General features: G+C 47.5%; 1 protein-coding gene across 3 annotated transcripts; it reads left to right on the top strand.

The window, feature by feature from the left end:
• The first annotated feature begins 3489 nt into the window (after window positions 1-3489).
• On the top strand, window positions 3490-7776 carry LOC119389770 (uncharacterized protein K02A2.6-like). 3 transcript variants are annotated; one of them, XM_049413746.1, is made up of 3 exons: window positions 3490-3961; window positions 6155-6377; window positions 6993-7776. In XM_049413746.1, the coding sequence occupies exons 1-3, from the start codon at window positions 3695-3697 to the stop codon at window positions 7592-7594; spliced, it is 1092 nt and encodes a 363-aa protein (XP_049269703.1). In that variant the 5' UTR covers window positions 3490-3694; the 3' UTR covers window positions 7595-7776. The 3 variants fall into 3 exon arrangements, with proteins under 3 accessions (XP_049269703.1, XP_049269688.1, XP_049269695.1); XM_049413738.1 differs by adding an exon at window positions 4875-5065 and having other exon boundaries at window positions 3895-3961; window positions 6155-7776; XM_049413731.1 differs by having other exon boundaries at window positions 3494-3961; window positions 6155-7776.
• Window positions 7777-13128: the final 5352 nt, after the last annotated feature.

Below are 13128 nucleotides of genomic sequence, written 5' to 3' on the forward strand. Positions count from 1 at the left end.
AGAGAGCATTTCATCGGGCTGTAAAACATTTACTGGTTCCCGCCCGTATTTGCGTCGCCGATTACGTAAATTTCAGGCCAGGCAGAACAAAATAAAATCATGACAGATTGCTGTAATGTTATAGAGCCCCAGCTGAGCGATAGCCTCTTCTGCAATTCTCGAGCGCAAATACGAGAAAGCGTGGAATAGGCAGCCCACACCGCAGAGAGCCTACAGTGCATGACGGAGGACAGTCGTCACAGCTGAATCGTAGGACAAATTTTATTACATTATTGCTGTGTTCAAGTAAAACTTTGCCTGACTTGTTAGTTTCCCAGTCTGCCGCCGACAACAACCACTGTCGAAAGTGGGGGGGGGGCTAGATCCCCCCTCCCCCCCGGTAGATACGCCTATGATGGGGACTCGTTCTCTAGCCTGTCCCCCACGTGTAGGGTAGCCAAAGCTCCCTGCCTTTCTCCTTCTCCCTCTCTCTAGGAAGACACGCGCACACTACATACTCAAAGTTTATTCTTAAAGCACTGACATTTATATACCGACAGATAAATGTTCCGTAAAATATCCAATAAGAGAACACGAAGATAATAAATGAAACGATGATTCTAAACAGACAGGGCGTGCAAACACGGACACAAGAAAGAAGTCAGGACACCACAAACGCCGACTAACAACTGAAGAGACGCACAACGGCTGAAAAGAAAGAAGGCACGAAAACTTATCTGCGCATGCCCATGCAACAGGTGAACCTATCAATCCGGCACGCGTGGCGGTCTACGTGGAAGATAACTGTTAAGGCATTTGATTTCATCTTTATGCAAGTTAATCGACGGTTGGCTCGCGCATGCGCTACCACTATTCTCGATATGCCATGCTTCAATCATCAGGCGCGTTTCTTCATTTCTATGCCGGTACAACACTGCGCATTCATCGAATTTTGGCGTGCACTTACAATCTCGACAATGTGAGGATAGATTAGAAGGTGAGCCTCCTGTTAGCGATCTCTTATGTTCCAACAATCTCTGGTTGATGCATCGGCCCGTCTGTCCTACGTAGAAGCGGCCGCAGCTGAAAGGAATCTTATACACCACACTCTTCCTATCGCTTTCGAAAGCGATAGGAAGAAACGTGTCGTAGGTATACCGTACATTCATCGCCTATCTCACAGGCTAAAGAAAGTAGGAACTAGATACGGCGTTAATGTTGTTTTCACGGCTGCCAATAAGCTAGGTAAGATTTGTGCCGCTGTGCAGAGGAAGAATGAGGGAGTAAAAGACAAGAAGCGGACCGATATTTGTTTCGTGAAACACACCAACAAATTCACTGATTGCCGTACGAGTGTGGTGTATAAGATCCCTTTTAGCTGCGGCCGCTTCTACGTAGGACAGACGGGCCGATGCATCAACCAGAGATTGTTGGAACATAAGAGATCGCTAACAGGAGGCTCACCTTCTAATCTATCCTCACATTGTCGAGATTGTAAGTGCACGCCAAAATTTGATGAATGCGCAGTGTTGTACCGGCATAGAAATGAAGAAACGCGCCTGATGATTGAAGCATGGCATATCGAGAATAGTGGTAGCGCATGCGTGAGCCAACCGTCGATTAACTTGCATAAAGATGAAATCAAATGCCTTAACAGTTACCTTCCACGTAGACCGCCACGCGTGCCGGATTGATAGGTTCGCCTGTTGGATGGGCATGCGCAGATAAGTTTTCGTGCCTTCTTTCTTTTCAGCCGTTGTGCGTCTCTTCAGTTGTTAGTCGGCGTTTGTGGTGTCCTCACTTCTTTCTTGTGTCCGTGTTTGCACGCCCTGTCTTTTTAGAATGAATACTTACCAACTAGCTCAGCTCTCTGTTATTCTATGAAACGATGAAAAATAAAAAAAAAGATAACTACAACGCCTTGGCAATGCCTGCATTGCCTTGCAGAAAAAAAATTTGGCAGATCCCACGAACCGTGGGAATCGATGTTATGCGAAGCATGCGCAAGATGGTGCTTGGCGTAATTTTTCACATTGAGCGAAACGTTACGGAATGACGCTATAGAAATATGGAAGTGATATGTGCACACTCATATCTTAAATAGTCGCATATCTATTATATAACCAGTTGTTTACAGTTGCGTAACGATGGCAACAGCAACATGGGTGTTACCAACACCACAAGCGGTAAGCTGATATGTAGTGCTTATATTCTTCAATACTGGATAGCGCGAATCGGAACAGGACGAAGAAGGAACACAGATGCACAGGACAGGCGTTACTCGCAACTAAGCTTCATTCAGGAAAGTTTCCCTAGATATATGCACAGCCGAGACGCACGCGCAGACGTTCTGCCACAATTGCAGCTGTTATGCCTATACTTCTCCGTTATGACGGAGAACGCAAGCACGTTTCACGAACCCGTGTGTATTTGTAGAAGGGGTTCTTGACAGTTCTTGAACATGGTCATCATCACCGTGATCAGTAAGCACCGCTGGACCGAACTTGTTAATCGGATCCGTTCGTAATCGTGTCTATGAGGAGTCAAAGTGTAGTGAAGTGCGAGGTATAGTGCAGCTGGGGGAAATTCTGGATGCCTCTTACGGTGAAATGATCTGATGCCTCCTGTCGTGGATGTGGCAGCGAGGTCTTTTGATGTCCTCTCCACATCCAAGCGTTCTTTCACGCAGTATAAGAACCAAGCGTTGTTGGGTCTTGATAAATCAATGTTGAAGTCACCGGTAATGATGAGAGGCCTGGTTCTATCCGCATATTTATTTGTAGGAAGCATCGACGCCGTTTGTTGCGTAATCCACGTGATCCACGTTGCGAACCACGTGGACGAGTGGATGATACTTGAGCGTCTTCCAAGGGTGTTCTGTCTTCAGTTTCCTCACTTTTCTTGCGTCCGCCGCGGTGGTGTAGCGGTTAAGGTGCTCGGCTGCTGACTCGAAGGTCGCGGGTTCGATCCCGGCCGCGGTGGTCCCTTTTCGATGGAGGCAGAACGCTAGATGCGCGTGTTGTGTGCGATCTCGGTACATTTTAAAGAATACCATGGTTTCATAGCGTGGTTTGCGGACATAAAACCCCAACAAATATTATTATTATCACTTTTCTTGCGTGTCAATGTGTGTGTTCGTGGTTATTGTGTTGGTTGAGACTCTGTACCACCTGTGGCACATACCCACATAAGGTTAACTCTGGCTTACGGGTATGTGCCGCACGTGACTGAGAGAAAGGGTTTCGTGACGTACGCGACAGGTATTTTGCGCTATTCATGTCAGGACCAGTGAATCGTGTTCGTCATACACTGCTCCCCTGCTATGCCAATTTTGGTATATGACAAGTTATGGAGGCGACCGGCAGAGCGCCCAGACGTAGGCGGCTAGATAGATAGATAGATAGATAGATACGTAGATAGAAACGGCCAAAGTGCCTGAGGTTCGCTAAGAAATGCTTCGCATTTAATAATTACCCCACAGCATGTGCCGCATTCCAAGAACCCTGTATCCGGCAAGGCTACTGCATCACGACTGCGCATCGGACATGCGCAGATATTCTCGGCGCGCTATCGTGCGCCTATATAATCAGTGACTGAATAAACCGATCGTTCTTCTTGTTCTGGCCATCATGCTGTATCGTCGTCCTTGCTAGTTACATGGTGTCAGAAGTGGCCGCCGCGGACCGAAGCACGGCAGCAACGGCGCGGAATCGCCATGGACCTACTGAAGCCGCCGGAGCCATTGCGCCTATCGGGCAACGTGTCTGAAAATTGGAAGCGCTTCAAGCAAAGGTTCGAGCTTTTTCTGCAAGCAACGGCAGTCGAGAAGGCCCCGAGAAGTGACGCCTCGAAAGTGGCACTCTTGCTGAGCTTCGCGGGAGACGAAGTGCTCGACATCTTCAACAACTTTCAGTACGGCCCCGAAGAAAGCAAGGAATGTTACGACACGGTCGTGCAGAAGTTCGACGCCTACTTCTCCGAGGTGAGCAATGAAATTCACGAAAGATATGTTTTTCGTACACGAAGCCAGGCGGAGAAAGAACCTTTTGAGAAGTTTGTGCGGTACTTAAAGAAGCAGGCGACACAGTGCAACTTTGGGGATCAGCACGATTCACTGATTAGAGACCAAATTGTGTTTGGTACGAACAACCCAAAGCTGCGTGAAAGAATGCTTGCCGAGAGAGGCCTGACGCTACTAAAAGCCGAGGAAATGTGTAAAGCGGCAGAAGCAGCGGCACTAAGGAGCCTAGTTTGGAATAGGACGGAAGAGAGCATTGACGCCGTTTCAAGGGGCGAAACGGTGACGAAAAAACGGCAGCAGCGGAAAAAAAAGCAGAGTCGCGATAATCAAGATATTTGCTGCAGGAAGTGCAACCGCAAACATAAACCTAAGCAATGCCCCGCGTATGGTAAATTATGTCATTCTTGCCGCAAATACAACCACTTTGCAAGTTGTTGCCAGAAGTCTACCGCTGTTAGCGAAGTAGCTAATCTCGATGAGAATGACTTTGAGATTCTCGAAATCGGCGCCGAAAATTGTCGCAAGAAAGACTGGACAATCAAGGCTCGAGTAAATGGCAGAGAAGTGACGTTCAAAGTGGACACCGGTTCGCAGGCAAGCTTACTTCCATTTACAACGTACCGTAAGCTTGGATCCAAAGAAGCGTTGCAACCAACCGGGTCAGTGTTGCGCGCCTACAACGGGGGCGTTATTTCAAGTTATGGAACAACGTCACAGAAAGTGTCTGTCGGAACCACCGAGATAAGCGTGAAATTTTTCATCGTAAAGAATGGGCGCCAAGCCATCCTTGGGCTCGATGCCAGTGAAGCGCTTGGGTTGGTTCGACGTACGGTGGACGATGTCAATGCCTCGTCTGAGTATGAACTTTTGAAAGATTTCAGGCACCTGTTCCAAGGGCTCGGCTGCTTGAAAACTCTGTACAGAATGGTCCTGGATCCAGACGCGGTTCCGGTCGTTCAGCCTGCTCGCCGGGTTCCACTTGCACTTCAGGAACCTCTGAAGAAGGAACTACAGCGAATGACCCGGGAGGGCATCATCGTCAAAGAAAATGAGCCAACCGACTGGGTAAGCCCTCTGGTACTGGTGAAAAAAAAAGACGGTGCTCTAAGGGTTTGCATGGACCCCAGAAGAGTGAACAAGTATATCAAGAGGCAGCATTTCCTTTTACCCAGACGCGAGGACTTGGAAGCACGGCTAACCGGAGCTACTTATTTTAGCTGTTTGGATGCAAACGCCGGCTTTCATCAGGTGCCTTTGGACGAGAAAACATCAAAGATCTGTACGTTCTCGTCGCCTTTCGGCAGATACCGTTTTCTAAGGCTACCTTTTGGCATCTCATCTGCACCTGAGGTGTTTCAGCAGGCACTTTGTCAGATATTTGACGGTCTGCCAGGCGTGCTCATATATATAGATGACATCCTGGTCTGGGGCTCAACGAAGGAAGAGCATGATGAGCGCCTGGGAGCAGTCCTGAAAACTGCTGAAACAGCTGGGTTAACGTTTAATCCGCACAAGTGCAAGTTTGGCGTAAAAGAGCTACGGTTTCTGGGTGATATCATAAGTGCGAACGGCATATCCCCAAATCCAGGGCTCGTAAAAAGTTTGGTTCAAATGCCAGTGCCAACATGCAAGGCCGATGTTCAACGTATGCTTGGTGTGTTGAATTACTTTGGGAAGTTCGTGCCGCAGCTATCTGAAAGAACGGCCCTGTTAAGAACTCTTATCAAGGCCAGCTCTGAGTTTGAGTGGACAGAAAACCACGCCAAAGAGTGGAAAAGCGTCACGCAAATTCTGACCACTGCTCCCGTGCTCGCAATATTTGACCCACGACGGGAAACAAAGTTGTCTTGCGATGCATCGAAGGACGGCGTCGGCGCCGCTCTTCTGCAACGTCACAATAACGAGTGGCGGCCCGTAGCTTACGCATCTCGAGTACTGGCTAAGGCAGAAAAACTGTACGCACAGATAGAAAAGGAGGCTCTAGGAATTTGCTTTGGATGCGAAAAATTTCACCAGTTCGTCTACGGCCAGAAAGTCACAATTGAAACGGACCACAAGCCACTTTTGTCAATTGCTCAAAAGGAAATTAGTGACATGCCACCTCGCCTTCAACGGTTCTTTCTGAGGTTGTTCAAGTATGATTTTGCTTTGCAGTATATTCCTGGGAAGCACCTTGTTCTTGCTGACATGTTGTCCCGGTCAACTGCTGACAACCAAGACGAGGCTGGTGCTACTACCGACGTGGAAGTTCACGCAATCCAGCTTCTAGGTTACCGTGTCACAGAAGCAACGCAGAAAGAACTGCAAGCGGCAACGGCTCGTGACCGCTACCTACAGTCGGTGATCGCAAGTTTGTCGGTGGGGCTTCCAGTACAAGGTGAACTAAAGCCTTTTGAGCAAGAACTCTCATTTGTCAACGGAATACTTTTAAAGGCGTCGAAGGTTGTTATTCCGATAAGCATGCGACAAACTATGCTTGAAAAAATCCATGCAGGTCACCTCGGCATGCAAAAATGCAAAGAAAGGGCCAGACGCCTCGTGTTTTGGCCGGGGCTTAACGCTGAGATTGCTTCCATGGTGCAACTTTGTCCTACATGCCGCAAGTATGCTTACAAACAGCCCAAGGAAGCGCTTCAAATGCGGCCCGTGCCAGGTTGTGCATGGCATAGAGTTGGAGCTGATATTTTTTCGTTTGCGGGGGACTCGTACATCGTTGTCTTTGACGCCTTATCAAACTTTCCGGAAGTTCAGAAACTACCTGACATGTCGGCGCAATCAACCATCGCAGCACTGAGCGCTATTTTTGCCAGATTTGGCGTGCCCGTCGAAGTATGTACTGATAACGGCCCACAATTTTCCAGCCATGAATTTCTTTTGTTTTCAAGGAAGTACGACTTCACGCACGTCACTTCAAGCCCTCATTATCCGCAGTCAAACGGGCTTGCGGAAAAAGGTGTGCAGGTTGTGAAGCGCATCTTGAAAAAAACTGCAGATTCGGGCGACGACTTCTGGCTGGGCCTGCTGGCCTACCGCTCTACCCCACTGGAGGACGGGCGATCCCCTGGTGAACTACTGCAAGGAAGGCGCCTTCGCGCCAACCTCCCGGACTTCAGTGCGGTGACCGCAACCGACGTCAAAAAGCACAGCCAGGCCCAAGGGGGAAGACCTTTGCCTCCTCTGCAGAAGGGTGTCGTCGTGAGGCTCAGAGACGCTGCATGGTCCCGAAAAGCTCAAGTGGTGGGTTCGCCATATCCAAGGTCCTACCTTGTCAAAACGGAGGACCAGAAGCTGTTAAGGCGCAACCGTCGTCACCTACTTCAAACTGGCGAACGGTTCATCGAGGAAAGCGACGACGACATTGATACCAGCCCAGCGGACAACGTTGGTGGCCATCCGACAGTGGCAACTTCAACCTCGCCAGCCAACGGCCGACGTCGCGAAGTTCCGACGTCGGGCGACCCTTCGCCACCTGTGGTGCGTCAGTCAACTCCACCACCGACGCCAGCTTTGAGAAGGTCGACTCGAACCGTGAAGCCACCACAGCGTCTTCATTATGACAAGGACTTTAACCAAGTGTCTGATATCGTTTTTTGAAGTGCCATGTACTTACCACTGTTTCGGTGGGTGTGTAATTTCTTTGTTAACGGAAAGGATGTATCCGGCAAGGCTACTGCATCACGACTGCGCATCGGACATGCGCAGATATTCTCGGCGCACTATCGTGCGCCTATATAATCAGTGACTGAATAAACCGATCGTTCTTCTTGTTCTGGCCATCATGCTGTATCGTCGTCCTTGCTAGTTACAAACCCGAGCTCCTTATCTGACAGGGTAACTGAAGGTTTACTCACACAAGACAGGTGATCACGCGCTATGCTTAAACCTTCAATATTTATTCTTGGGTGGTCATCTCTGTGTTTATCAATTACAGTTGCGCTGGCAAGCTGTACCTTGAACCCACATCTGCTGACCTGTTGCGGCAAAAATAAAGAAAAATATCGTTCCCGTTACGTACGTTGCACGCATGCTCACATAATCTGCCATTGGGACATCTCACGATTCGATTTATATAACAAGCGCCACATGAAAGCTGGATATTGTAGACAACGCTACTGACACAATTAACAAACCGAGTTCTGTGCTTCGTTTTAGCACAGTCGTTTCTTGTGTCTTGCAGCACGCGTCAACTTTGCCAGCTGAGGAAGCTTATGTGCTGCAGCAAAAACTACACGCACCCCCATGCGCCCAACCTTTTTCAAGCGGTGCGTGATGTGATGCATGTACGGAACAACAGCAATTTTTTCACGGTTGCTGTTTTCCCGTCCGTCAACACCATCGTTTACACGGTCGTTGGCCTTGCGTTTTCTACGGATGCCTTCAGCCACGGAGACCAAGGCTGGCTCCGGATACCCAGCTGACTTAAGCTGGCTTCCATCGAATGGATTCAAGAAAGGTGTTTTGCTTCCGGGCTTGGTGCAGGGGACGTTAAAATTCAAATTCGCCGTCGAAAGAAGACCTCTCAGCCATTGTCAGAAGTGTGTCTAGTCTCCAACAAGACACTGACGTGCATCTCGAAAGGACTTGACGTGCTTCAACGCGGTACGCCTGTGACCAGCCATCTGTTAGGCCGGACCATAAACTTTCTAGTGACAATGAACTATGTGCGGTGCCTTCAGATAAAGAGGGAGGATTTGCTGTGCTTGGAAAAATCGTGAAAAAAGGACGGTGGACCGTTAGTTCTGTGTTTAACAAGTTCACCTTTATTCATCTAGCTAAAGTGAAGGCTAGAGCAAAGGACCTATGCCGGCAACGTGGTTTGTCAAGTTTAGTAAAGAAGATAGATCAATGTGATCGATTTGCTTTTTTTTTAGCTAAGGCACATAAGCCCGAGGTACCTTTTCAGGGTTATTGTATCCCAATGTTCTTCTTGGCAAAAAGCTGCAGGAGTGTTTTTGTAAGAAGTGCTGAAACTTTTTCCTATTAACACGATGGCGTTAAAGACCTCGTTTCGAAGAAGTTCCGGTGTCCGTATCGGCGACGTCTTTGGTTGTGAGCGTAAAATCAGCGTTGTCGATGAGCGAAAATTCGAGGTAGTTCCAAATAACGATAGGAGCCGAATGACGTCCGCACTTTGGCTTTCCTTGCAGCGTGGTTTAGGCCTCCACCGAGATACGAAGGCAGGCTAGCGATTGGAAAGGCGATACGAACACGGTCCGATTACGCTATCGCATCCTACTCTTTTACGTGGCAGAAGCGTACAATCGTGACAGGCGTCAAAACATGTGAATTGCGTAAGGAGTGGGCGTTTTAAAGGCCCACCCATTACAATGAGCTCAAGCATAATTAATCACCATTGTCAGCAACAGCATCCACAAAGTCTGCAGCTGCGCAGAAGCGCGTGCTGCCTTACGGATCCGTACACTCTAAAAAAGAGTATAGGTGACTCTATTAAATGCGAAGCATTTCTTAGCGAACCTCAGGCACTTTGGGCGTTTCTATCTACGTATCTAACTATCTATCTAGCCGCCTACGTCTGGGCGCTCTCCTGGTCGTCTCCATACCTTCTAATGTACCAAAATTGGCATAGCAGGGGATCAGTGTATGGTGAACACGATTCACTGGTCATGACATGAATAACGCAAAATACCTGTCGCGTACGTCATGAAACCCTTTCTCTCAGTCACGTGTGGCACATACCCGCATACCAGAGTTTATGTTATGCGGGTATGTGCCACAGGTGATACAAAGCTCAACCAACACAGTAAACGCGAACACACATTGACACGCAAGGAAAGTGATAATAATAATAATTATTGTAGGGGCTTTAATTTTGACCATCTGGTATTCTTTAACGTGCACCGCGATCGCACAGTACACGGGCATCTAGCATTTTGCATCCATCGAAATGCGACCGCCGCGGCCGGGATCGAACCCGCGACCTTCGCGTGAGCAGCCGAGCACCGTAACCGCTACACCACCGTGGCGGACACAAGGAAAGTGAGGAAGCTGAAAACAGAACACCCCTGGAAGACGCTAGACTACCATGCACTCGTTCACGTGGTCCGCAACGTTGACTACGTCGATTACGCAAAAACGGGGGTCAATGCTTCCTACAATAAATCTGCCGAGAGAACCAGGCCGCTCATCATTATCGGTGACTTCAACACTGATTTATCAAGACCCAACAACGACTGGTCTTTATACTGCGTGAAAGACGGCTTGAATGTGTACAGGGCTTCAAAAGACCTCGCTGCCACGTGCTGGACAGGAGGCGTCATAGATCATTTCATCGTAAGAGGCACCCAGGATTTCCACCAGCTGTGCTATACCTCGCAGTTCACTACACTTAGGCCTCTCGTAGCCGCGATCACGAACGGATCCGATTAACAAGTCCGGTCGAGCTGCTGGTGCTCACAGATCACGGTGATGATGACCTTGTTCAAGAACTGTCAAGAATCCCTTCTACACATACACAGGGGTTCGTGAAACGTGCGTGCGTTCCCGTCATAACAGATGAGTATAAGCATTAGAACGGTAACCCAACTGCAACTGTGACTGTAACGTACGTGCAGTGGGCCTGCGTGTGCCACTTGGCTGTGTGTATATTTTGGGGAACTTTTCTGAATGTAGCTTAGTTGCGAGTAACGCCTGTCCTGTGCATTTGTGTTTCGTCTTTGTGCTGTTCGGATTCGCGCTATCCAGTATTGAAGAATATAAGCACGACATATCAGCTTATGGCGTCTAGTGATGGTAACTCCCATGTTGCTGTTGGCATCGCTACGCAACTGTAAATAACTGGTTATATAATGCATATGCGACTCATCAGCGGATGAGTGTGCGTTGCCACTTCCACATTTCTCTAGCGTCATTCCTTAACGTTTCGCTCAATGTGAAAAATTACGCCACAGCCACCATGCCGCGCATCAGTGCTGGGCAGTATCGAAGATACATGTATCTTAGATACTATTTTAGATACTCTATGGGTATCTTGTATCTGTATCGCGATACGTCTCGAAAGACGAGTACCTGTATCTGTATTTCCGATACATTCGATAATGTATCGTGTATCTTAAGATACAAGATACTTCTATCGCAACACAACCGTGCGAAACAATAATCGCTGGCCAATCTCCGCTTCTCAAGGTGGTACTGGTGCCGCTAAGCGATCTCAATAAGTCTAAGGGCACTGACGTTATTTTATTTTTACGCCAGAGTCGTCCAGCGAGGGTAGAAGATCAGGAAGACAAGCGCGCGGACGTCTACGCCCAGCCCACGTACCTTTTGTTTTCTCGATCTCTTTGCTTTTTAGTTGCGCCACTGCCGCGACACTTGCTCTTAGCAACTGTCCTGCGCCGCGTACTCCACTGCGTGCGGCGTCTATCGTGCAAATTTTGATATTGCTACAGTGTCGATATTGAAGATTTTCTTGCGTCTTGCGTCTTGCTCCGTAACGAAATGTGATGCGTGCAAGAATGGGGTTGGTTTGCGTCGTGTAAATTTTACATATCAACGATTGGAAGGATCTCGTGGATGTAAGTTTGACTTGCATGCAATGAATTAACTTATATGCATATAAGCTTCTAACAACTTTAGCGCCACGGGTACTGAAGCTAGATCTAAAAGAGCAAGCATTTACCTAAGGGAAAATATCTTGGCGTACCGTATTTTTCACTTCCTGCTACATTTGTTCAAAGTACCAACTGCTACATTTGTTCAAAGAATTCATGAAATCATTATGTCATTATTTGCACAAGTGCTGTCTTAGCTGTCATTTTGCATCCCATACATTACCCAGGTCTCTGCACTGTTTGTTCGGTCTGGTCACTGCAGTAGGTCTTTTGTAACGCGCTCCCAAAATAAGATCTCTGCTTTATTCTTCTGTCTGCTTTATTTCTACTACTGTTAACACATTTACACGTTGCCAAGGTGATTTTGAAAACAAATATATAATTATGTGGGCGTGCTTGAGCATACAGTACAAAACGTTCTGCTTACCGCTTAGGAAAATAGCGAAATTGACTTTGCATTATAATAATGGAAATTATTAGAAGCCATCTTAAAGATATTAGGAAGGATATCCGAGAAACGTTGTTTTACTGAATGCTCCCGTTTACTCATGAGCGTCCCAACGAGCCGTTTCTGGCAATTTTCCATAGGCACTGAATTTTCTATTGTCTGAACAGGTAAGTTGACGATACTTCATGCTCATAGCTATTAAGGGCGCCCTCTGTAGTGTGTTTCTGTACTCATTCAATGGGAATGTTTGACACACAACCACCTCTCTATTTCGCTTATATTTCTTTTCCTCTTTTAGGCCTTCTTAAATATTTTTCGTATTACTAATCGCTACGTAATGTCAGCTAAAAGCGGCAATAGCGCCAATAGCGGCGGCGTCCTGCGACGCTTTATGCAACTGTACAATACGTCTGAGATGTTTCTGTGTTGCACATGTTCTCTCGTTGAAAAAAAAACATGCTAAAAGATTACAAGAAAATTCGACGACGCAAACCACCGAGAAGAAAAGGCGAAAGGAAAGAGCGTCAACTCGCAACTGACTTTATTCTTGCAAATCCACCGCAATATATATACCATGCCACACATGCGTAATAACACACCATGCGTCACATCCAACATTTGGCCAGTCTCAATGAACGAGCTAGTTCAGAAATCTGTCAAAAAATTAAATTCAGCTGAACGCAGTACCACCGACGTATCGCTAATACAGATGTCTTTTTTTCTTTTGGATGAGGTATGCTTCTAGCATCTCTCGCTCAATCACCTCCTTGCTTCTACCTAGAAGAGTGATATTGGCAAATCTTGCCTCACATCCACACGTGCTGCAGTGCATAGGCAAATGTGCCAAAAGGTTATTCTTTTATCGGAAGAACATGCTCCCTCGCTCGATCGTTTATGCATCGGCCGGTATGGCCGATGTAAACCCTTCCACAGGAGAGCGGAATTTTGTAGACCACTCCCGTTGCACAGGTGACGTAAGGCCTCGCATGCACGTTAGTGAGTCTATTAACAAAGATTGCACGTTAGTGAGTCTATTAACAAAGAATTCTTTACGCCAGCAGATAAGTAGAATATGAAAATTCATTGCAGTTTTACGTCATCTGCGTATACAC

Source organism: Rhipicephalus sanguineus, chromosome 1 (genome assembly GCF_013339695.2).
Source record: "Rhipicephalus sanguineus isolate Rsan-2018 chromosome 1, BIME_Rsan_1.4, whole genome shotgun sequence".
Classification (NCBI taxonomy): Eukaryota; Metazoa; Arthropoda; class Arachnida; order Ixodida; family Ixodidae; genus Rhipicephalus; species Rhipicephalus sanguineus.